The 25,608-nt window shown below is 33.2% G+C and overlaps 5 protein-coding genes across 6 annotated transcripts; 3 read left to right on the forward strand and 2 right to left on the reverse strand.

Annotated features, from left to right (window-relative positions):
- Positions 1–36: 36 nt before the first annotated feature.
- On the reverse strand, positions 37–7,680 carry LOC105633276 (condensin complex subunit 2). Its single transcript, XM_089724345.1, has 16 exons — positions 7,346–7,680; positions 7,141–7,245; positions 6,940–7,042; positions 5,920–6,118; positions 5,715–5,819; positions 5,514–5,616; positions 4,147–4,220; positions 4,017–4,077; positions 3,733–3,933; positions 3,361–3,644; positions 3,061–3,223; positions 2,745–2,992; positions 2,151–2,181; positions 1,471–1,613; positions 876–985; positions 37–565 (listed from the first exon to the last, which is right to left on the reverse strand). The coding sequence occupies exons 4-16, from the start codon at positions 6,103–6,105 to the stop codon at positions 493–495; spliced, it is 1,782 nt and encodes a 593-aa protein (XP_089580471.1). The 5' UTR covers positions 6,106–6,118; positions 6,940–7,042; positions 7,141–7,245; positions 7,346–7,680; the 3' UTR covers positions 37–492.
- Positions 7,681–8,400: 720 nt separating this feature from the next.
- LOC105633001 (uncharacterized) lies at positions 8,401–12,821 on the reverse strand. Its single transcript, XM_012215496.4, has 5 exons — positions 12,393–12,821; positions 11,315–11,471; positions 10,800–10,850; positions 9,533–9,625; positions 8,401–8,897 (listed from the first exon to the last, which is right to left on the reverse strand). Exons 1-5 carry the CDS (start codon positions 12,536–12,538, stop codon positions 8,838–8,840), a joined length of 507 nt encoding a protein of 168 aa, XP_012070886.1. The 5' UTR covers positions 12,539–12,821; the 3' UTR covers positions 8,401–8,837.
- Positions 12,822–17,901: 5,080 nt separating this feature from the next.
- LOC105633002 (GDP-L-galactose phosphorylase 1) lies at positions 17,902–21,021 on the forward strand. Its single transcript, XM_012215498.4, has 7 exons — positions 17,902–18,802; positions 18,899–19,017; positions 19,122–19,181; positions 19,323–19,565; positions 19,670–19,855; positions 20,032–20,280; positions 20,388–21,021. The coding sequence occupies exons 1-7, from the start codon at positions 18,667–18,669 to the stop codon at positions 20,751–20,753; spliced, it is 1,359 nt and encodes a 452-aa protein (XP_012070888.1). The 5' UTR covers positions 17,902–18,666; the 3' UTR covers positions 20,754–21,021.
- A 1,165-nt stretch (positions 21,022–22,186) lies between these two features.
- Positions 22,187–23,730, forward strand: LOC105633003 (Ribosomal protein L31). Of its 2 annotated transcripts, none has more exons than XM_020678801.3 (2): positions 22,187–22,345; positions 23,142–23,730. In XM_020678801.3, the coding sequence occupies exon 2, from the start codon at positions 23,153–23,155 to the stop codon at positions 23,357–23,359; it is 207 nt and encodes a 68-aa protein (XP_020534460.1). In that variant the 5' UTR covers positions 22,187–22,345; positions 23,142–23,152; the 3' UTR covers positions 23,360–23,730. The 2 variants fall into 2 exon arrangements, with proteins under 2 accessions (XP_020534460.1, XP_089580583.1); XM_089724457.1 differs by having other exon boundaries at positions 22,335–22,474.
- A 365-nt stretch (positions 23,731–24,095) lies between these two features.
- LOC105633004 (uncharacterized) lies at positions 24,096–25,207 on the forward strand. The gene has a single exon (XM_012215500.4). It carries the CDS (start codon positions 24,323–24,325, stop codon positions 24,953–24,955), a length of 633 nt encoding a protein of 210 aa, XP_012070890.1. The 5' UTR covers positions 24,096–24,322; the 3' UTR covers positions 24,956–25,207.
- Positions 25,208–25,608: the final 401 nt, after the last annotated feature.

Raw genomic sequence — 25,608 nt, forward strand, 5'->3', positions numbered from 1 at the left:
TAACAAGCAGTCAAGAACAATTCCTAATCATGAAAATTTATATGAAGATCTCAGATATCACTTTGAAATATCTATTTCAAATGATAGCAAATGCAAGGAAGCAGCAAGATCGTTATATATACAATATAGTGGAAAGTGGAAACACAGCCCCCACCACCAGGAAAAAGAAAGAAAGAAAAATGGGTATGCGTGTATCATGCATATATATTACCCAACACTTTCATGGTATTGCTTGGCCCAAACACTCCGGAAAATAGAAATGGAAGATTGGCCCAAATGATTCACAAAAAGAGAAATGGTATATTCTAACATACATTTTGAGACTTACAGAATATCTTTAACTAAGAAAACTGCGCCACTTTGTCCATATTATGGCATAGAGGAGGAAGATGCATACTGAGATCATCCAAGCTGGGAAAATCTTGGATGCTTAATCCATGCTCATTGGCTAAATGCAAAAGGCAGATGAAGCACAAATGCGGTGAGATATCTTCAACAGCTGAAGCTCGACAACCAACAGGAAATGTGGCCAAGACATGTTTGAAAGATACTAAGTGTTGCAAACCTTGTATAAAGTAATAAAAATACACAAGTTTTCAGTGAAATGATTCATGGAGTTCAAAACTTCATAGAAAAAAAAGGCTCAACATTAAAAAGGTAAAAGGAAAGACAGATTTAACTAGACGCTCATGTATTAGATCAAGGACTCGAGCAACTCAATTCCACTAATCATGGACTTGGTGTTCTAATGGACTTATTCAGGGAAAAGTAAAAAAGAAAATACATGCCCGCTTATCATGAAATATTGTGAAACAGAAATCGTGAAATGATATCCATGTTACAAAATGAGTTCTAAAGGAGTATAATATGCTCACTTTTCAGGAACTTCAGTAGATTCTTGAATATGATCCCAGAGCGTTTCTTTCAGTGCCTGTACGTCAACTTGTTTAGAAGTTTCATCATATTGTACTTCAATTTTTCTCACCTGAATGTTAAGAAAAGAATGATTGGTGTGTAAATAAATTTTCTCTGAATAATCTTTAATAAACTTATAAGCCTAATTATAAATCTGATGAAGCAAAATAAATGCAGTAACGGAAAAATCATGTGAATGGTCTACCACAAGTAACGAACAAAGTTACAATTACGGAGAACAACAATCCTTGCATTTAGCTATTCACCGATCACAACAAATAGATCTTTTAAAAAATTAAAACAGGAAAGAACAAGAAATAATACACATGTTAATCTGTGATCCAGATCAAGAAACCCCCTTTGATTGTTGTTCCTTTGAACTATTAGAATAGCAATTTCTTGTGTCATACAAGAAGGAAAGAGAGCATTCTTACACTCACTCCTCACCAGATCACTTATGGAGCACACTGATGTAACTAGAAGGTTGACATAATTGATTTGCGTTTAAAATTCTAGAAGATGTATTCATCGGCACCTGGTGAGAAGATAACTAACCTGGCCTGGCTGAGAAACAAGGTCATCAGCACCTTCCACACCCTGAAAATATTCATCATCATATTGGCCACTAAGACCACTCTCATTGCCCCATGACAACGATGCTTCAGCAAAATCATTTTTTTGTTGCCATGATTTATTATCTAGAAGCATGAAGATAGTTAGTAAAACAAAGAACACTAATTAAAAGGAATTAGATGACCAGATTGAGCGGAGGCAGGATTCATACAGTTACACAAAAACTTTGGAAACAAGACTTGGTTGGCTCAGATGGGTACTGTACCAGGTGACATAATTTTAGAAAAAATTCCATCATTTCAAATGCAGCATTAATTCTTGGTAGAGATATGTAGGAAATAAGGAATAGTCCAAAGCATTGCTTGTCTTCCACTTCCAGAATGGTGCAAAGTTATTGCCAAAAAAATACAAAACAACTTATGTGCTGCTTAAAAAAGAGAAAAATGAAATAAATAAGATATTTGAAGAGGGATGTCATATTCGCTTGCAGATCTATATGTAGTAGAATTTATCACATGGACATTTCCATGTCCTGGTAAATCCATGTAAAAACTATAAAATGCACTATCACACAAACTATCAAACTCTGTATAAAAGCAAGCTCATAGCAACATCAAACGAATCCTAGAAAAAAGAACATATGTTCACAGAAAAATTCATACCTGATAGTTCCCTTCTTTTCTTTCCAAGGCACTGCAGAAAAAGAAGTAATTTTAAAGAACCAACAATAAACTAAGTTGTAAAGAACCAACAATATTCCACTGTTAAAGAGCATTCAAGGATTCATGGGACTAAATAAGCATCATTTTCAGAAAGTAGGATCTGATCAAATTACAATAAGAGAAGAGACTCTGCAACAAATTGACTATAAAATCAATGATGTTATCTGCATAAGAACTTATAGGACCACTCGGTTGAGATTAATGCAGTTATTAAAAAGTGAATTTCTGTTTAGCAAATTTGCATTGTGTTCTATGTAGTTTAGATCATCTGTTCTACATGTCACCATATGTGACTCATTTCTAGAATGGTAGTGACAGATGAATATACACAACCAAATACTTGCAGTCATTAAGATTCCAGTTTTCACCAAATCATTACCATGTTCACACACACATGTACATGCTGGATTCACGAAAAGCTGAAACCAGGAATTATTGCTTCACACAGCCTTCAGACCAAATTATCATCTTTAAACCATTTTTAGCAAGACATAATAGATTTAAAACTTCATATAATGAAGAATCTCATTTTACCGGAATATCAGAAAGAAGAAACAATTTCACAAGATTCTCAGGTTGATAATGGCAATCTTCTGGAAATGTGTTGCTACGTGGTGCTCGGTTTGCAGGTAGTAGTAAGGATTTTAGACTTTTGGAATGAGCAAAGCTATCAACCCTTTGACTATCCAATGATATCATGAAATCAATATCCATATCTGCTTGACTTTTGCTCTTCGTTCTCTTAGTTGCAAATGCTGATCGCTTTCTGCTGCACAGACATACTCTGGACCTACGAAAAATACCATATTAAGTGGCATAAAAAATGGATATGCATGAAAAAACTGCAAACAGGAATAGCATTTCCTTCTACCTTGCTTATGAAATTTCCAGTCATCAGGACCTGCCCACCTATTTTGCTTTGAGTTAATTCCCAACCCTTGAAACAAAAACATGGTAACATTCTCAAAGCTTTGATCTATATCAGGTTCGGATGATGTACAGATTTCATTCTCCTACAAATTTACAGAATCATGTCTAAGCGCCCTTTATTGCCTCCTTCCCTCTTCAATAAAATTAGAAAAAAAATCATGTATTACAATCAATGAAAAACTAGGAATTAAACCATGAAGCCCATAGAAAAAACAGACACCTCCTTATGCCTTGGAAGTGTAGAATCACAAGTAAAGCTCCCATTGAAAATGCTCGCCTCATCATCGTGGCTAAAGGTCCCTGCTTCATAGTTCCCAAATGAACTATTCTCCAACTCAACTTCATTAGTGTTGCATATCTCAACTGTCACATCAAACTTCTGTTCTACACTAAATGCTTCCGATGATCTTTGATCGTCTTCATCAAAATGACAGATTATGTCCCTAAGAGTTGGACAAATTTCATCCTTTGCCAGTATGTTCATCACCAACTGTGCAAGAGATTCTGTAAAGAATACAAGGATTTAACTGAAAGAAAGGATCAGCATTCAATTAATTTCTTTAACAAGTGCCCCTTATTGGAAATTTCAGACCTTTGGCAAATGCGATATCGATCATATCTAAAATATCATTTTGCTGTGAACATGGTTTGTATTTCCCTGGCACTTCAAATGAATCAAAAAGCAGCTGGCATCCTCCACATACTCCAAGATTATTCAATAGGAAACTCTTCGCTCCTCCTTCACCAAATTGTGCAGATGTCTGATGATAAAGAGGATCCACAGCAATTGCAACTGGAAAACCAAGAAGCAAACTAGAAGCAAGACATGGGAAAAGAAATAAAAGATAGAAAGGATGAAAAAGGATATGTACTCACCATCAAATTTCTTCACGTTTAGAGCTTCAAATGAAGATTCCAATGTTGATAAAGGTGATATCTGCATAAACCGGTTGCACAAGTTTTCAGTATATGGTGTGCATGTCTACATGTAATTTGATATTTTTACCTTCTTCTCAGACTCTTTCTTAGAATGTCTCCCATCTTGTTGCCTGCTGACATTGTCAGCCTCTGTGATAACCTCTGTCACCAAAGCACTACGTTAGGAAAGTGAAGAAATTGAAACCTTCAGTTCATAAAAACTGTCATATTTTAGGAAAATAATCCCAATTATATGATACTAGTATTAAGGAGGACATTGGTAGAAAAGGGAGCACTCACTTAATTTATAAGGACCTACTAAAGCAGAATGTTTACGAAAACACAAGCTAATTTGAAGCATGATTAGAGTCAGAATATAATGACTGTAAACGATAAAAAGCAGAAACTTTTTTACTGAAACTATTTTACTTGTGTCAACCAGTATGTATGGTTAGCTGCTGGCATTACAAATCAACCTTCTGCATATTGTGAACTAAGGCAACTAACAAAGGCAACTAATTTTACCCACTCCAGCTTGGACTTAATAATTTAAAGCATCCAAAACAAATAGATGCAATGTGCAATGCTAATGCTATGTCTTGTTGTGTCTGACAAATATTTTCACAAGAGAAAGAAAGTCAACAACAGCATTCGTTTCATGCAATGTAAGAGAGATAAAAGTCAAAAAAAACATAAATAAAAGAGATAAATAGGAAAAGTATAAACTGATAATAATTCTAAAATACAACGCTGAAAAAGGGATAGAGGATATCTGACTCCACAAAGGCCTTCACTATGGCTAAAATTCATTTCCACATGTTTAACGTCAATAGATTGGCACAATTAATTATTACAGAAAAACAAAATACCTAGTTTCCAATTTTAACAATCAAGTTCGTACATGATTTTCTATTTTTGAGAAAACTAGCGGCCGCGGGGGGGGGGGGGGGGGGGGGGGGGGGGGGGGGGGTGTTGTGGTGTTGTTCAACCATAGAAGAATGGAAATATCTAACTACCAACTTATTAAAGAGATGAGAAAATATCCCACTACTACATGATTGTCAATATGAAATGCAGAGTGTTGAAAAAAAAAAAAAAAGATTAGGTAAAAACATAGCCAAAACTCTGCCACAAAAGATCCTATTTTTCATGAGGTTAGACAACAAATTAAAGAATTGAGCAAAGCAGATTATTAATTCAACATTTTCAGATATTAAAGAATTATTTGCAAGTAAATATTTTTTTAAAACTAAAAGGTAAATATATTCCCACATATCAAGCGTAAATACATCTACATTCCATTAAGACGATGGTTTTTATACAAATTTTAAAAGTCCCAACCCTTCTCAAATATACATAATAAGAACAATCACACACAAAAAGTAGAATTAAACCTTGAGAGAAAAAAAAAAAAAAAAAAAAAAAAAAAAAAAAAAAAAGTATCAAACCTATTACCTTGTTCATCTTCCAGCCCACCTCGATTAATCCCACCAAGAACCTTATATGCCTCAGAATGAACTGCTTCCAGCCCAGCTCGATTAATCCCACCAAAACTTGCCTGCCCTCTCAATAGTCAATAGTAATCACTAATCAGCATTATAAGAAAAGATAAAGGAACTATTTTTCCAAGCGGTCAGTTGAATGTTTTCCACAAACCTTTTGGAAATTAGTCTCAGTATCACCTTGTTGTGTTTCGACTTTAATTATCTCGCTAAGATGGTCTATAAGCTTTAGCTCCCGAGTGTTCTTCTCATTAATTTTCTACATTACATGGATCACAGAAGGAAAAAAAAAATTGCATTTAGATTGTGTGCTTTAAAAACTAATAAAAGTCCTACTATTTTAAAGACTATATACTGACATTTTCGGTAGCAAGCTTGATGCAGTTTTGAAATAACTCTATGATCTGTTCTTTGCCAAGAGAAGGACCAGGAGAAAGAGGAGTGGCATTGATGGCGCCGGCCCGTGACTGAGCACGCTCGAGCCGGTCATTATTTGGGCCCAGGAAGAAGGAAGTCAGCGATTGAAGAGGATAGGCCATCGCCATTGGTGGCCTCGTCCTGCCTCACCCATCAAAATGGAGGGGGTTTTCAAAATATGAGAGGGAACAGTTGCATTTTTGAATTTGGGTATTTAACTATTTATATGAAAATCCGAACAAGGAAAAGGAAGGATGAGTCTTAGACTTGGGGTTCAACACGAATCGGTAAAAACGATCAGACCGAATCGATTTTATTTGATTTTAACATATTCAGTTTGGTTTCATTTTTAAATTTTAATATGAATATTTTTTTTTTTTATCGATTCAATTTTTGTTAAATCCAAAAAATAAGTCTAAATCCATTCAAAAATAGTTAAACCAAATAAATTGATTGAAACAAACCGGATCAATCTGATTCTGCATACTAATCTTAAAAATGGAAATATCTAACTACCAACTTATTAAAGAGATGAGAAAATATCCCACTACTACATGATTGTCAATATGAAATGCAGAGTGTTGAAAAAAAAAAAAAAAGATTAGGTAAAAACATAGCCAAAACTCTGCCACAAAAGATCCTATTTTTCATGAGGTTAGACAACAAATTAAAGAATTGAGCAAAGCAGATTATTAATTCAACATTTTCAGATATTAAAGAATTATTTGCAAGTAAATATTTTTTTAAAACTAAAAGGTAAATATATTCCCACATATCAAGCGTAAATACATCTACATTCCATTAAGACGATGGTTTTTATACAAATTTTAAAAGTCCCAACCCTTCTCAAATATACATAATAAGAACAATCACACACAAAAAGTAGAATTAAACCTTGAGAGAAAAAAAAAAAAAAAAAAAAAAAAAAAAAAAAAAAAAAAAAAAAGTATCAAACCTATTACCTTGTTCATCTTCCAGCCCACCTCGATTAATCCCACCAAGAACCTTATATGCCTCAGAATGAACTGCTTCCAGCCCAGCTCGATTAATCCCACCAAAACTTGCCTGCCCTCTCAATAGTCAATAGTAATCACTAATCAGCATTATAAGAAAAGATAAAGGAACTATTTTTCCAAGCGGTCAGTTGAATGTTTTCCACAAACCTTTTGGAAATTAGTCTCAGTATCACCTTGTTGTGTTTCGACTTTAATTATCTCGCTAAGATGGTCTATAAGCTTTAGCTCCCGAGTGTTCTTCTCATTAATTTTCTACATTACATGGATCACAGAAGGAAAAAAAAAATTGCATTTAGATTGTGTGCTTTAAAAACTAATAAAAGTCCTACTATTTTAAAGACTATATACTGACATTTTCGGTAGCAAGCTTGATGCAGTTTTGAAATAACTCTATGATCTGTTCTTTGCCAAGAGAAGGACCAGGAGAAAGAGGAGTGGCATTGATGGCGCCGGCCCGTGACTGAGCACGCTCGAGCCGGTCATTATTTGGGCCCAGGAAGAAGGAAGTCAGCGATTGAAGAGGATAGGCCATCGCCATTGGTGGCCTCGTCCTGCCTCACCCATCAAAATGGAGGGGGTTTTCAAAATATGAGAGGGAACAGTTGCATTTTTGAATTTGGGTATTTAACTATTTATATGAAAATCCGAACAAGGAAAAGGAAGGATGAGTCTTAGACTTGGGGTTCAACACGAATCGGTAAAAACGATCAGACCGAATCGATTTTATTTGATTTTAACATATTCAGTTTGGTTTCATTTTTAAATTTTAATATGAATATTTTTTTTTTTTATCGATTCAATTTTTGTTAAATCCAAAAAATAAGTCTAAATCCATTCAAAAATAGTTAAACCAAATAAATTGATTGAAACAAACCGGATCAATCTGATTCTGCATACTAATCTTAAAAATTTTTCAAAGAAACCAAACTGACGGAAGGCACCCCTATTCGAAGTGCATAAAATACAAGCAAATGTTTGCTTGTGAATTTGTTTGAGAATTTATCAAAATTTCCTCAAAAAATAAGATTTATTTAATTTTAACTCCTTCCAAGTATGAATATTGAAATTTTACGTATTATTCTTTGGAATTTTATTGTTTATTAGATAATGAACATGAGATTTATTTTATTTAAATATTATAAAAAATTCATTTACATATGATTGTTTGTAAATGAATTATAATATTTGATATGTTATGTATTAAATATTAAATTGTTAATTCATCTTAAATTTATAATTTTATAAAATTTTAATTTATTAATCTTAAATTAGTTCATAAAAACTTATCAATTTTGATAAAACTTGACTCAATCATTCAATTGCACATTCTAGCATACACCAAACATGAAAATATAAGTTCATAATCAAATAATGAAATTTACAGTTGCAAAATGAAGAAATAGAGCATTTGGGTTACAAATCCAGAGACAATTTTCTATTTAATAATACAATGTTATAAGAGAGGCTAACAAGATGGGGACAGAAAGGAAGGTGCTTATCTAACACTGTTACACAGGCCAACTTTAAAATTCTCTGACATGGAGGTTTGTAATATACATCGAGGTCATCTGGACAAACCTCATTGTATATGCTTTGAATTAGTGAAAGCCACACCCTAAAAAGGAAAAGAAAATAAATGAAACATAAAGAAAATACAATTCTGTAGAACTAAATTTGTACACTTGACTTATCCTACAACTCAGGACCCAGGCGATAACGATCAGTACAACCACAAAGCATAAAGTTAAGGGTGAACTACGCTTGCAAGAAATGTTTACAGCTTTTTCAATCTCTCAAGGCATCGTTGCCACTAGTGGCATCGTTGCCATTAGTGGCATCATGCCCTAGCTGGAACTTCTCATGAGGAAACCCACAGTGATACCCAATGCAGCGCCAGCAGCAACCTGCAACAGTTAGTATGGTAATGGCGTAATAGATACAAGCAGCACAGCAATTTTTGAGCATGTAGATGTGGAATTATCTTTTCTGGAACAAAATAGAATCACAACAATGTTATCTTTTGTTGTTCAATAAGTAGGCTCTGAGCTGGAAAAATTGTTGCGCTGGCTCAAAATTTGAAAAATAGAATGGGAACTGAACTTTCACACTTTTAACATTTTAAGTTTCACGGATGTCTTACTACTACTTATTTGATAGAAGTGTAAATATAACACACAAAGCTACACTGTTGGATCATAAACAACTGAGCCAGTTCAAAAAGTAAATCACCAAGTTGAGACTATTTTTAACAGAATAAACATGTCTTCATTCCCATTGAAGATCATTCTTCAGCCAAGAAAACATTATTGATTGATCTAGGAACTAGGATTTGGGTTCACTAAAAAAGTTGGCAACAAGTTAGGTGCTATTTGCTGCCTATAGACATAGCACAGGAGTTGGCATCTAGATAATAAAAGGTGTTCTGTCCTTTTAAGGGTGAATCATTAGTAGAATATGATTCAGTTAATGAAAGGGGAAAAGATTATTTAACTTTCAGTTGCGTGCATATTGGACCAATGCAAGGACAACTGCCACATACCTGGAGTGGAGTGTGACCTAGTGAATCTCGAAGAGGTCTAACATTGGAGACAGGGTGTTCTGGAGGTAGCTCACATACAATTTGATTTAATAACTGCAATGCGCAAAACATACACGTCAGTCAGCAAAGATTATATATATATATATATATATATATATATAAACATGTTAAAGCAGTCTACACCACCAGCTCATTGATTGCAAGGAAACCTTCATAGCAAACAACACCACAATGGATGTAATTTCCCTCAGCAAACTAAATGTCTTTTTACTTCAAGAAAGAGAAAAAAAATATGTAACAGAAAGAACATGAGCAAAAATTGGAGGGATAATTTGAAAAATCAATGGTAGACGTGAAACCATAATTTAAGCCTTCACATGCCAGACATGAGGGAAAATTCAGAACAGCTTTGCCATACAATGTCTTTTTCCCCCCTTTCTTGGGATATATCAAGTAACAGTCTGAATGTACAAGCATGTGCTTTGACAAACATTTAAAATATATATATATTTATCAAAAACTAAATCCATTTATTTAGTGTTGTTTCACCAGCATTTATCCTGATCATTAAATACTGATTTCTGCTCCACAGGGCAAAATATTTTCAATACAAATGTCAAAAACAGTAAGTACCACCAGTTAACAAACTATTTAGGTTGACAGATAATAAATTAAGCTAAAAACAACTATACTATTGACAAATTACTGCAGCATACCGCCATTCTACTTGATTTATTTCACTTATAGATGCTTATCAGTCCACCAGACATTTTGTTTGTTATGATAAATGTCAACAGCTTTAATTTCAATGGCAATTTTGCAGCTACCTTACCATCAAGGACTCAATTTTGCCTCCAGCTAACATGGTAACATTCATAAAGTTTTTTCCAACAATAAAATTTATCAGATTGAAAACATTAATGAAAAATCATAGAAATCCATTAAATTGCTATGTTTATCACACTGGATGGACACGAAATATGATATATGGGAAAGTATCACAATACTTTAAAAAAAAAAAAAAAAGAATTGAAGAAACCAAAATTTCAACAGTGAGCTTCCATAAATAGCAAAAGTCGTGGATAAGTCCTAGTAACCCACAAGTCTAAATTACATTATTTATCTTCAGAATGGCATGGAGAAGTAGTGAAATTATTCATCCTTTATTAGAAATTATCACTAGATTTTACTTCACAATGATTTTGATTAATTCAGCTGAACAGATAAGCATAAAACAAAGTACATTAACTGCAATTAATGATCTTACTTCAGCTTGACGACCAGCATGCAGCCTAACACCAGTAGCATCATACATAACCTGCAAAAAATCACATATTATCCAGGAAACTTGACTGCAAATGAGTTATGGACACCATTATGTAAATCAGACCATAAACCAAATGTGACTGTCTAGAAGCATAATTATGACAGAAAGGCAACTCATTTTTTCCTTTTATTTTCTTTTTACAAGAATAATTTGTTCCAATGGACAGAAGAACAGGAGACCAGAGGAATAAATCAGTTCTGGTTCTAAAAATTACCAGAATACACCAATAATCTCAAATTAGTATTGATGCATGCTTATGGTGCCATGTTTTTCATGAGCTTTCATTTGACTGAAGCTGTAGTTTAGCAAGAGGATTATTAAAAGGAATTATAATTCACAGGTACAAGCATTTGCAGATAAAGATAAGATTAAAAATGAAAAATGAAACTGAACATCAATATAATCAAGCATGTCGACAAAAAAGAATGAACAAGACCTGGTTAACAAATACGTACAACACATGCCAAGACCAGTGCAATAGCAAATGATGGTGCTGCAGTTCCTTCTTGCATACCAATAGATACTGCAAGAGCAGTCACAGTAGCTGTATGTGATGAGGGCATTCCACCTGATCCAAGCATCCTTCTAGAATCCCATCTCTTCTCCTTGAACCTGCACATCTCAGATCATACATTGGAAAAGAACAGACAGAAACAGGGGGAAAATGAAGCAATCAATAAACAAACTCTTCCATTCACTAAATTTCACGTTATTCTTGCCATACAAACAAGTGAACATATAGAAGAGATTATTTAATCGATAACTTCACCTATTGTTTTCAGAAATACAAACTCAGTTGTAAAACATTCAACTTACACACTATTTTGATCTGCTTGTACCGAGACACAAAAGACCAAGGAAAAAGATATAACATTCAGCAATGTACCCTCCTAAGTCCCAGCATTTCTTAAACCTTCCCGTAAGTGATAGAAAATTAAGCATCGACAATCAATCTTGCTTCTTTACTGAAGTTCTTTACATTATTCCACAAAGGCAGATTACAACTTACTCAACTGATTTTTAATCACATATAAAAATAGGTCATCTACATAGATTCTTTTTCTCACTTAAAGTCTCTTTACAGCCATATGCTTAAAGAGATGTTAGTAAAGTAAAGATCCTCCCACAACTTCAACCCTAGAATATCTTTTGTCCTTTTTTTCTCCATCTACCTGAACGCAGTCACTCTTCTGTGGAAGATTTTGATAATTCGATATGCAAAGAAATATTAACAAGCACAACAATGTAACTGCTTGCAGAAATATTAACGTAACTTGTATGTAATAGAAAGAAACAGCGTTCAAAATATAAATTCATATGCTTCCTTACCCATTAATAGTTTGTTCAATAAGAACCCTAAACCCAGAAAATAACTAAAAAAGATACAGACTTTCCTAACATTACCGGCATGGGAGCCAAAGCAAGCATAAATAAGTCAATCGCAGTAGAAATTCAAATCACATTATTGTACTGAAAACTTAATATAATAAACATACGTAAATATAGAGGATTTTAGAAGAGAGAAAGAGATACCAGGTAGTGAAGAGCTTGAGGAACTGAGCGAGAGCGAAGGCAAAAAAAGCAGAGAGAAGAGGAATGTTGACGGGAATAGAGGACCGCTGAGATGAAGCTAATCGAAAGTTCGATGATGAATCAGCGGCCGTCATTACTTCGTCCATTGAAAGCAAACGCACAGAGAGAGAAAATAAGCTTCTGTGCTTTGCCCTTGCAAAAAGGGTGAAAAAGAAGTTGTTATTCCGTATTCGAATTCTGTGGAAGTTGCTTCGCGGCAAAGGAATTGGATCTCTCTGTTGAGATTCGAATTCAGGTTCAGACTCGGATTCGGTTCTTCTCCTCGTCTCCAACGCCGATCACCTACTCAAAAAAATCAACGGACACAGTGATCGACTGTAATTAAGAGATTTCAAGCTCGTGTATTACGAGCTTTGCCTTTAGTAAAAATAAAAGCTTATCCATATTTAATTAATGCCAACCCTTTAATTTAGGTAAATTAATTAATGGTCTTGCCCTTTTGAATTATGATAACAAATTTGAGTTTAGGTACAGGAAAAAGTTTTGCTGTTGCTATCATTAGGAAAAAAAGAACTATGTGAATGTGAAATTACTTTTCCATTAAAAGCTCTAATAAAAATTTTGAGAAATTTAAAATAAATAATCTCTATCAATATAAAAAAAAAAATTGTTATTGTGAGTGATTCTATGATTGAGCAATGAAATGCATTATCCTTTATCTCTAAAAAAAATAAATAAAAAAGCTTTCGAAAACATATTTTTTAGCCAAGAAAAAATTACATATTGAAGGAAATTAAATTCTCATTTTAAAAAAGAAACACATTTTTTGAATGTTAAAGAATTATTATAAAAATATTATAAAATATATTTATTAATTCAAACAATGAAATGATAATCAATAAATCATCGTAAGTAAATAATAAATACAGTCACTCACCGTCCCAAAGCACCCCACCAATCATCAATAACTACTACTATTTTTTTTTTTTTATCTTTAACAATCAACTCTTAAAATATGAGATTTTTTACAATTAAAATATTTTTAAAGACATATTTTTTAAATTTTTATTATTGTATTTAAATAATATAAAATGAATTATTAAAAATATTTTTCATCGGAAATATTTGCTTAAGATAAGTTATTTTTAAAAAATAATAAAAAATCAGTTATTATATTAATGTTATTGATAAGTCTAAGATTTAAAAAGTTAAAAATACCTAATAAAGTTAACATTTTATAATTAAAAGTGAGATTTAATTTAATTATAATGTGAAATATTGTACACTAGGGACAATAATGACTTTTTGTCGGGGTTGGCACATGGTGTCGTTTTGTAAATGAGATAGTCTATTTCTTTCTTTGTCCTCTCTTACTTTTCTAAGTTTATTTTCCAGCAATTTCTCTCTTTCCCTCTACTTTCCTAGTTACCAAACAACACCAAAATCTCATTTTTCTTTTCAAGCAGAGGCGAGCATTAGTTAAACCAACTTGATTATAATTTTTTCCCTTTTACTATATTTAATAGGTTCTGATGTAATTTAAATTAAAAATTTGTAATTATATTAAAGCTACTTCAATTGCAACCCTAAATGTAAATTATAACATTGTACAAAACATTAATGATAAATAATAATAATAGCAATAATTAAATTTGAATAGCAAATTGAAGTATATATAATATAATTACGAATTTTTAATTTAAATATCACAACCTATTAAATATAGTAGAAGGGAAAAAATTATAATCATGACTACGGGTTAAAACAAATCAAAATTTTAGGAAATATATCAAACTAAATCCAAATCGACATTTGAATTGAATTGATCGAACCAATTGGTTCGGTCAATTTTGATCGATTTTTATCATATCGATCCAATCTTAAGCCTAATTTATGGATTTCTATAAAATAGACTCGAATTAAATAATAAATTTAATTTAAATCGAATAAATCAATAAATTGAATTTTCATTAAATAATTAACTAAATCAAACCGAAATGAATCAGTTAGATGAATAATTTTTCACACCTATAACGGGGAGTATCTCATTTCCTCCCGTGGATGTCCAATATATTTTTTTACGCCTTTGACCAAATGATAATAAAATAGTTAGATAAGCTCTCGTCACTCAATCAATAAATAATGATAGAATATTTAAGCATGAAAATCTTATAATTATTTCTTTATTTTTTAATTTTGAACAATTTGAAATTAGGGTGTAATTTAAAAAAAAAGTAAAAAAAAAATATGATTTCTAGAAATTAAACTCATTTTAGAGCATAATCGATACAAATCACAGAGTTTTTAATATATCAAATGATTTACTCAAAGAAACACTATACAGAGATTGGGAATCTGTCCAGAGATTCGGAATCCTGCTACAGTTTCAGAAAGTCTGTCCGCTTCTCTATGAAAAGAAAGAAATATAGAATTTGGTCGATTGATAATTGATAACATCACTGTCTGTCTCATTTAACAGTACAACAGATAGATGGAATCTATTATTTCTTCAATCAAATTATTAGTTAACAACCCACGTGTTCTTTCTCACCATGTGACCCTCCCTCACACAATCTCTGTTCTTAAATTTACGGACACTGCTGCCTTTTTTTCTTTTTTTAAAAATTTCATATAATATACATTAATTAGTTAATTAATTATAATTAATAATTAAATATAACAGATGAAATAATTATTTATCTATTTTTAACTTTGTATCGATAATTTTGGTAAAGATATAAAATTTCTTTCTTTGTTTTTTTATATTACAATTAAAATATTTATAAAAAATTTAATTAAAGAATAATAACAATAATAAATAATTGAAAAAAATAAAAGTTAGACAGTAAACCATTTGTTGTGGTAGACGCGGCAATGCAGTTGATAAATCACGAGAGGGTGTTGACGTATTTGAACACATCATGATGGATGGGGATCCTCCAAAACATGCCACGTCATTAGGTTCTAGATGGCTTCTGCCTCTCCGTTGGATTGATATTTCTTCGTTCCCTGAAAGTCAAGTGATAATAGCCTTCGATGAAATTTCCTACGGTGGAGTTTTCCGTGATTAATTTAAGGCCACACGTTAACACTTCATCCGCTTTTTGGTCTTCCAAGTAGACCCGGTTTGAAATCGTGGTTTTAACAGTTGAGAATTAGAACCAGAATTGAAGGAACCAAAACTAGAACCAGTAGCTAACGATTCAATTTTAGTTTCACCATTTTTAAAACTGTGAACTGGTGGTTCGAAAAACCGGCCGGAACGGTTTGAACCGGTGATTCCAATTGGATTTCGAATCTATGTTAAACGGCTAGAATCGACGGTTTCACCGGTTCGAACCTATGGTTCAAAGTAGCGGTTCAAATCGGTGGTTCCAACAGCTTTTTTTTAATATTTTTGTGAAATCCCCAAATTACTTCTTCTAACAACTATAAACGGCTAGTTTTAAGGGTATTTGTGGAAAATATTTTTTTTAGATTTATTATAAATACCTTATTCCATTTACAATCTCCTCACACAAAATTATCTTTACTCTCTACTTTATATTATTCTCTACTCTACAATCTCTCTAATTTTCATTCATAAATTATTGTCCAAAATATTCCTCCAAACTCCAAGATGATACATAGGAAGTTCAAGCCCCTTTTTTTATAAAAAAAATAAGTTCCAACTTTTTTAAACAAAAAATAAATTAAGTTGAAGACTCTTTTTTTTTTTTTTTAAAATTAAGTTCAAGTCTTTTTTTTTTAATTAAGTTCAAGCATTTTTAAATTTTTTAAGGGTATTTTTTTTAGAAATTATTTCACAAATTTTAAAATTTTAAATTTTGAAGAAAAAATATTTTCTACATTTTTATTTTATAATCATGCGATTGGCCGAAATTTAAAAATGCTTGAACATAATTAAAAAATTTTTTAGAACCGTTAAGGAATCGAAATCAGAACTGTAACTGTTCGGTTCCAAACAGTTTCTGGAACCGTCAATTTCTGATTCGATTCCAAAACCATGACCCCTACTTCTAGGCATGAGCCCCATTCCGAATCCCAATTTCGATTTTTGAATCACTGGTTTTGATTGGGTTAAAGTTCAACACCGAAATTAAATATTTTTATTCATTTTTTTATTTTATAATTTGAATAAAAAATAATAAGAAGTAGTAATATTGAAAAAAATAAATAAAATAAATAAAAAATGTAACAAAATAAACATAAATTTAAAATTTTATTACTCGTCTTTTAACCTCACAAATTTTTTTTAATTTAGATCTAAAACCGAGAGTTTTGATTAAATAAAATAAAATCATAAAAATATAGTATTAAATATTAATTATTATATGGAATAAAAAACTATTGATCACTGTTTAATTTTGATTTTAATCGATTCAATTTCGATATAATTTTAATTCGATTTCGGAATGAACAGTGGTCATGTCCACTTTTTGGTATATATATATTGGTTACTTTATGATATATATTATTCTTAAATTTTTAAAGATATTATGAAAATCTTTATGGCAATTTTGTTTAAAAAGTGTCATATTTCTATTTTAAATACCGTTAATAAAATAAAAAATAGTCAAATCTCATTTCCTTGTTTTTTTTTTTTTTTCGTGTATTTCTTCTTGGCTAAATTAGAAATTCGACGGGTGCACATAGGGCCCAAGGAGGCCCTAGCCCCAATATATATATATATATAATCAATTTTTAGTATTAAAAAATTAAAAAGAAATATATTTTAGTTTGGTGTCCTCATTAATCAAAATTACAATTTAGTTTAATTCTTTAGGCCGGATCTATCATTGGACTCATTCATTTTAATTTCACTCGACTATCAATAATAAAATATTATCACTGTAAATTGTTAAATAAAACTTAAAATCTTCTAATTCTCATATTTTTCAAAACGGAATTTGATTGGCATTATTTACATTATGATTAATAAGAGTCTAAATACTTAATTAAAAATTATATAATCAACAAAAGATTAAGGTTTAAATAATTTTATAAAATAACTTTATAAGGATACATTTATTAATTCGGTGTCATTATCATTGACAGTTGGAATGCATAATATTTTTCCAATAACACCTCATTTCCAAACAAAAATGGTAAATAGTTATAACTCATATTCTTGTCAAAAATAAAAATCATCACAAAAAACAGAGACGTTATCAAGTCAAGGAATCAACAGGTCAACAAAGGTAACTAATCCTAAAATAAAAGGTTTGATTAAATTAAAGATTTTGCATCAAAATCATATTGCAATAAAAGACAAATTCCCCCCTACTAAAATAATAAAAAATGTTATCTACCTATTTATTCAAATATTGCATGTTTCTCCTTTGGACGAAGACTTCAAGTTTTACAAAACTACTCTTCCAATATTAGAAAATCATTATACTAATAGTCTCACACGTGCAACACGCCCTCTAACCCGGCGCGTGCCAAAACTACTACTACTACTTTTTAGAAAACACAAAATTTGCAGTGCTTAGGCAATTTCTCAAGTGTGGTCCTCCTAGCATATTGTCCACCCGTACTCCTTGCCTGCGTGGTCCCTCTCCGGCCAAGCTCTGTGGGCGGTTCCCAGTGAACCAGAACTCGCAACCAACGTACTCTCTTTTATAAATCATTATCAAGTTTCACAATTTCATCAGTACCACTCAACATGTAATATGCACACCTCTCTATGATAACAACCACAACCACCACTTCTCTCTTATCTATATAAAACCTCCTCTCCTCCTCTCCACTTATTTCCCATACCCAGATCTCTTACTTTTCTTTTGCCTCCTTCAATCGAATATCCTCTTCGAATACTGCAGAATTTTTCGAATTTTCAATTAAAGCTTCGATTTTTATCTTCCGTTGTTACTCTGGTGTGAAGGAAGAAGTTTGTTTTTGTATAAAGTTGTGTTCTTGTGGGGTAAAACCCAGGGGACGACAGGTTGTAGACATCACGGCTATACACGGAGTAATTCGGCCTGTAATTCATGTCCAGGCTGTACGACGTGAGGGTTGTGTGATTGAGAGCAACCCTTCGCCGCACGGTGGACGTGGTGCTTTGCCTTCTGAAGGCGGTAGTCCTTCTGATCTTCTTTTCCTTGCTGGTGGCGGTTCCGTTCTTTTCGTTGCCTGTTAGATTTAGGATTATATAGTTTATATAGATTTTTCTGTTAAAGTTGCCAGGCAAATAAGGGTATTTTTAGAAGAATTAGATCTCTCGATTAAGAAGCAAGTTTGGTCTATATTGTTTTTGGGATCTTAAATAAAGATGAGTGACAGTTTGATGTTAAGGATCAAGAGGGTACCTACTGTTGTTTCAAATTTCCAGAAAGAGGAGGCGGAAGATGGTGCTCGCCGTAGCGGAGGTTGCGGCCGGAATTGCCTCCGGCACTGTTGCATTCAAGGTACTTGTTGAAATACTCCTGTTGCTTTTATGCATGATTCTGATGTATACTCCTTGCATTTTTTTATTTATTGAGGCTTGTTTATTCCATAAATAGGGGCGAAGCTGCCTCTGTATGCTTTCAGGAGAGAGAACAAGATTGTTGGTGAGAAGGGTGTACTCGAACATGAATGCGAGCCTCCCGTTGCTTTCCTTGACTCGCTTGTTCTTGGGGAGGTATAATTATTTCAAAAACAAATGGAAATTCATATTTTCTTTTTCTGTATTTGTGGATGTCATGAATATGGAGATTAAAATGTTGCATTACTTGGATTTTTTAGTGGGAGGATCGTTTTCAGAGGGGGCTATTTCGCTACGATGTCACTGCCTGTGAAACCAAGGTTTGTTTTTCTATTAATGATATTTGTTTGCGTGTTTGGCTTGCCATTTGAGCTCAAGGAATGTACATGCAACTAGAATTTGCTTTGTTGAAATTTGGAAATATGAAATTTATACTAAATCCTATAATTATATTGGTTTAGGTGATTCCGGGCCAGTATGGTTTCATTGCCCAGCTGAATGAGGGCCGTCACTTGAAGAAGAGGCCAACTGAATTCCGTGTTGACAAGGTCCTCCAGCCGTTTGATGGGAACAAATTCAACTTCACTAAAGTTGGTCAGGAAGAGGTGCTCTTCCAGTTTGAAGCGAGTGAAGATGGTGAAGTTCAGTTCTATCCAAGTGTCCCTATTGATGTTGAGAATTCTCCAAGCGTGGTTGCCATTAATGTAGGTTTACTGTTCTTGAACTAATTATTGTTCATCTTTGTTTGCCAGATGTCTTGATTAGGGTATTAATTGGTCTATGGCATTTTGCTTTGTCAACATTACAGGTTAGTCCTATTGAGTATGGGCATGTTCTGTTGATCCCACGTATCCTAGAGTGCTTGCCACAGAGGATAGACCGAGAAAGCTTATTGCTTGCTATTTACATGGCTGCTGAAGCTGGCAATCCATACTTTCGATTGGGTTACAACAGCTTGGGGGCATTTGCTACCATCAACCACCTTCACTTCCAGGTTTCTATCCATCTAAACATTTATTTCACTTCAATGAACTTGAATTTAGATTTTACAAATCATATCCTTTGAACTAGTTAGTGACACATGCATGAGTAATAATAACAAAAAGGAATAAGAAGTCATTATCATGAAAAAAGAATATAGGGGAAAAGCTGATCGTTTCCTTGGAACAGGCTTACTACTTGGCTGAGCAATTTCCCATTGAGAAGGCAGCCACTAAGAAGATAAACACTTTGGATAATGGAGTGAAAATCTCTGAGCTTATAAATTACCCTGTTAGAGGCCTTCTATTTGAGGGTGGAAACACTCTGCAAGATTTATCCAACACTCTTTCTGATGCTTGCATTTGCCTTCAAGACAACAACATACCTTATAATGTGCTTATCTCTGATTGTGGAAAGCGGAACTTTCTCTTGCCACAGGTAATGAACTTAGGAAAACATAATAGCAGTGACTTGCTTATTTGCTTCTTGATATATTAATAAATGCATTATTTACTCATGTTCTAAATTTTCAAATGGATTAACAGTGTTATGCTGAGAAACAAGCACTTGGGGAAGTGAATCCTGAAATTCTTGATACCCAAGTAAACCCAGCTGTTTGGGAGATTAGTGGCCATATGGTGTTGAAGAGGAAGAAAGACTTTGAAGAGGCGACTGAGGAGAACGCTTGGAGGCTGCTTGCAGAGGTTTCTCTATCAGAAGCAAGATTCCAGGAAGTGAATGCCCTTATCTTTGAAGCCATTTCCTGTAGCGACAATCGCAGTGAAAATGATGTTGAGGACTTGCCTGAGGACTCGAACGTCGAATCCCTTGAAGTGGATGCTATTAACAAAAGCTCTGGCACCGGCACCGCTATGGTGACTGGAAATCAAGAATGCCTTGTTCTGCAGTAAGGTTTGGCTTGATGAGCAAACCAGTTGTGTTTCAGTCTGGCATGTAAAGTAATTCCTATTATTAGTGGCAGTAGCCTAAATAAGCGAAACTAGGTTTGCACCATCGAAACTTGGTTTGCCTTGTTCTAGTGCCATTCATGGTTTGTTATTCATAACCATTTATGCTTGAGTATTCAGCTTATTGGTCATGTAATATTATCCTATTTGTACGTACTACATTGGATTGCCAAATACTCTTATGGAAAGTTTGCTGTTATAGTGTAAATAATTCATCTCTTTGCTTATGAATTTTTAGGGTTACTGAGTCTTCGGTGAGACAAAAATCAAAATATAACCAGAATCTTCACAGTATAACGAGGATTCCTAGGTTTGTTGAAGTTCTAGGTTTGATGAAGTTCATAACAGGTGATTGAATCAAGGGGACTAAGCGCATACCACATATACAGAGAACTAACTTGAGAATTAATTTTTAATTTTTAAAAGTTAAAGTAGCATAAGAAGATTGAATTAACTTTTAGAGGTTACTTTACACATATACAGAGAACTAATTTGAGAATTAATTTTTAATTTTTAAAAGTTAAAGTAGCATAAGAAGATTGAATTAACTTTTAGAGGTTAAAAGTAATTGTAAGAAGTTAATCAGCTTTTTAGAAGTTAAATAGCCTAAGAAATTAACTTGTTTTAGCTTTTTAGTTGTTAAGGAATATGAAAAGTTATTCTGTTTTAACTAATTTTGACCGATAGACCTTCAGTTATCTATGCAACCTTCAGCTATCTTTGAGAAAATGGAATGTTAATGCAGAAGTGGATTATCATACAAGTGAATTTTATTTGTCATGTCACATTTTTAGTGGGTGGGACAGAAGGAATAGTTAATTATAAACCATAAGTGTTTTCTGGAAAAATAATGCAAGAGTGGGTGAGTATCAATTATCAAAATATCATCTTAAATCTTTATAAAGATACTTTACAATTATATCATGGGATTGATGATGGATAATATATAATTAGAATAGTCAACATCAAAGCTGACCTCTTCCAATTATAATGGAAACAATATAAATAATTAAGCAGCCTTTGGCACTTTTAAGGACTAAAACAAAATCATTGTACAACTTTTTCCACAAAGTGTGGCAAAAAAAAAAAAAAAAAAAAAAAATTGACCGACTATTTCATCCCATCACCAAATTAAAAAAGCATCAATGGTTTTGATTTTTGAATGATAAGTCAAGCGAAAATATCAATTACTACCAAATAAATAAAATCTTAAATAGGGAATCTTAGTTTAGTATCAGTTCGTTCTCATGTTATTTTTTGCTACGGACTGTACCCTCAAATTTAATTTTTTAGAAAGCAATTATTATTCCACTAACATAAGAAAATATTGTCCATGAAAGCAATAACTAGCGTTAACTTATGTGGGTTGGGCCATAACAGAAGCCTGCACTCTACGTTCGGAGTCAGATTTAGAACTGAGGCCCATTAGGCAGTAATTATGTGAAATTCTTGGCCCAGAATTCTTTCTCTTGTTTCCACTCTGCTCTCAGTCGCTTGGGGCTAGGGTTTGATCAAGCGCTCTCTTTTGTTCGTAGGTAAGTTTACATCATTCGGGGGAAAACAAATTTGAACTTTCTTATCACGAATCTATACATTCGAACGCGTTTTTTAACAATTCATTGGTTATTTTTTTGTGCGATTCTTTGCCTAATTGGATGCTAAGGGTAATCATCTGTTTGCTTTTCTTTGCTCTCTGTAGTTCATAACTTTTATTTTTTGGGATCTTTATTTTTTTTTGATGCAGATTCTTGTTGGGTATTTTTGTTTGTTATTTATTAGTGTAGGATTAGTTATTGTTCTGCTTTTCAATTTGTAATCTTAATTTTATTTTCTGGGATTTGTAAATTGTGATTCTGATTTTTTTTTTTCTATTCTTTAATTATGTTCTTTGATAGAATTGTATTCTGCTCTCTATTATGGTTATGCATGATATTGCTTTTTACTGGTTTTTTAGTTGGAGTTATGTTTTTAGTGCTCAAATCCTTCAAAAAAGGGGAAACTGGAACTGTTTATTTGGTTTAGATTATATAATCTTCATAATATCAATGAAACAATGTTGAACCATGTGCTTCCTGTTTTTCTAGAATGATTATTATGGTTATATCTGTGTACTTTTATATTTCTTTCAATTCACATTTCTGTAGTTTATAAAAAGTCTTATGATTTTATGAACCTTGCATTAATCCTAGTCAAAGTGCAATTTTGATAACTTCATTAGCTCTTAATTTCACTTTTTGACAACATTATGTGCTTATTGCATTAGCACAAAGAACTTTCTTAATGATTTTGATGAGTTTTGCTCCATCAAATGTGTTATTGTTGGATTTGCAGATTTATTCAAAATGAAGAAAGGAATTCATCCTCAGATGCAGTGGATATCGTACGTGACCCAGAGTGGCAGATTGATGCACATTATGATGACCAAAATTCACCATGTCGGTAAAGTCTACCACTTCAGGGCGCGGCGACAAATGGCTGAAAGTTTAGGACAGATTGCCAAGTTTAAGCGCCGCTATGGACAAGAAGACACAGAAGACACTACAAAATGACCTGCTTTAAGACCAAAAGGGGAGCTCAGTATTGGTGCTCATATTTTGTCATGTACTTTAGATTGGAAAGTAACAAAGACCAAACCAGTGAGTTTTGCTATGAAGAGCAATAACTATTTTCTGCTAATGGGCACTTGAATTTTAAGAACAATTCAATTTTTGATCAGTTTAGTTAACAATGCTGTCACTGCCTAATTAAACTGAGTATATGTAACTTTATTGAATTTGGTCAATTTGAGTCCTTGCAAAATACAGAAATATCAAGACAAGTTTTTAGGTTTGTGGATTTATGTCCTCTTTGTAATGAATATATGGTAATTCTGCAATTCCTATCAATTTCATAGAAAGAAATTGAAAATACTTACTGATTACTTGGATTCTTTTTTTTTTTTTTTTTTTGAAGTAGAGATTATTTCCTGAAATTGAATGTTGAATTTTTCTGATGTGAAGATGAAAATGTTTTCATTTGATTTACTCGAGAAGCAATGGCTTGTGTGTATGCATATATAAAGCTGCCTGCTATATATGCGCTGTGATTAGTTAGTTGATAGGCACAAAAATTGCATGGAATGTGATGGTACCGTCCACCTTTTTTTTAATCCTTTTTTCAAACAAAAATACTGTTCCTTATCCCCTCACTTTCTTGAAATACCTTAGTATATTTCATATGAGAAATCAGTTTGCTCACACCAGCTGCACCTATAAACCTGGATTTGTAAAAGCAAAAGTTCACTTCCATGCGCAAGCAAAAGGAAGCAAACCTCTCCCTAATCACGTAGTTGGTGATTACCACCCCTTATAACACGAGTTGTTACTTGTCTTCCGTGTAAGAAAAACATGAATGCTCCAACATCATCAAACTTCTACGAAAAGCAACAATACTGTTGAAGTTCAACAAAAAGAAATATTTATTTATATATGTACTCTGTTTTGTCTAAAGTCATTTGCTTGTGCAGCTAAATAATGCGGCTAGTCAATGCTATAATTGTTATCTTGCTTATACTGATGCTCTCCTTCTCTTCGAGAGGAGTGGAACAAAATATCACGACGAATGCTGCTTCTCCGTGGATTAGGAGAGTAGCGAAAAACCACCCGCATCTGCATCTGCATCGGCATCCGCACCCATCACAGTCACCATGGTTTAAGAGAGCAGCGAAGAACCATATGCATCCTCATCCTCACCCGCGACCCTCAGGGTGCATGAGAACGCCATGGATATGCAGAAAGGGAGAACATCTGCCTGAGGCTCGAATGCGATGTTGCAAAAACCAATGTGTTGATGTCTCTTCTGATATTAATAACTGTGGTTTATGTGGAATTAGGTGCCCCTTTACCTGGCTATGTTGTAAGGGATTTTGTGTTGATACTAAAATTAACCCTTTCAATTGTGGCAAATGTGGGAATAAATGCCCATGGGGGGTTCATTGTATTTATGGGATGTGTGGATATTCTGAACCCAAGCCATTGCCTCCATGGCCTCGCCCCCGCCCCCACCCTCACCCTCACCCTCACCCTCCGATATTTCCATTACCTCCTAGACCACCAAGTCCATGGCCGCACTACCCACCTGAAGGCAATAGCCTAGAATTAGTCTAAGTGGTTGATCTTGGTGAACATGTTTGTTGTTCAAAGTTGAAGTTTTAGTTTTGTTGTTGAACTAATTCTCTCATTTCATGAGTGTGTATCACTTCTTGTTTTATGTTTAAGGAGATTATAAAAGAAGAAAAAGAAGAAGAAGCAAACTTGGTAGTTTGTGATGTTTCTTTGAAGTTCCATGTTTTTAAGAGACTGTTGAGACCCATGCGTGTGATGTGAAGAATCATAATAAACTGGTGCTTTTTCAGTTCATTTTGGGTTTATATTTTCTAGGCACACAAATTTCGGCTTGAACTGCTAAAATGCTGAAGTAATAGCCTGAGCTTAGGCCTTTTACAGAGGACTCTTTCTTTTTACTTAAATGACTCGTGTGGGTCTCTTATTATTAGTATTATTATTAAAAGAATTATCAATATGTTGGTGATATTGTAACAATAAAGAACTAAAAAGAGGGCAAAAGTCTGATTTGCTAGCAACAGGCAATGCCTTGGGTTTCCAAGAAACAGGGGATTGAAAGTGGAATATCGTTATAGTAACTAATGAAAACAACAAATCATCGGATATATTTCGGATATAAATAAGTATTTTCGACGAGGATAAATTTTTATTATTCTTCGATTGTCTTTATTAGCAAGTATTTTCCATGAAGATAA

Source organism: Jatropha curcas, chromosome 7 (genome assembly GCF_041381405.1).
Source record: "Jatropha curcas cultivar XTBG-Jc1 chromosome 7, XTBG_Jcur_1.0, whole genome shotgun sequence".
Lineage (NCBI taxonomy): Eukaryota > Viridiplantae > Streptophyta > Magnoliopsida > Malpighiales > Euphorbiaceae > Jatropha > Jatropha curcas.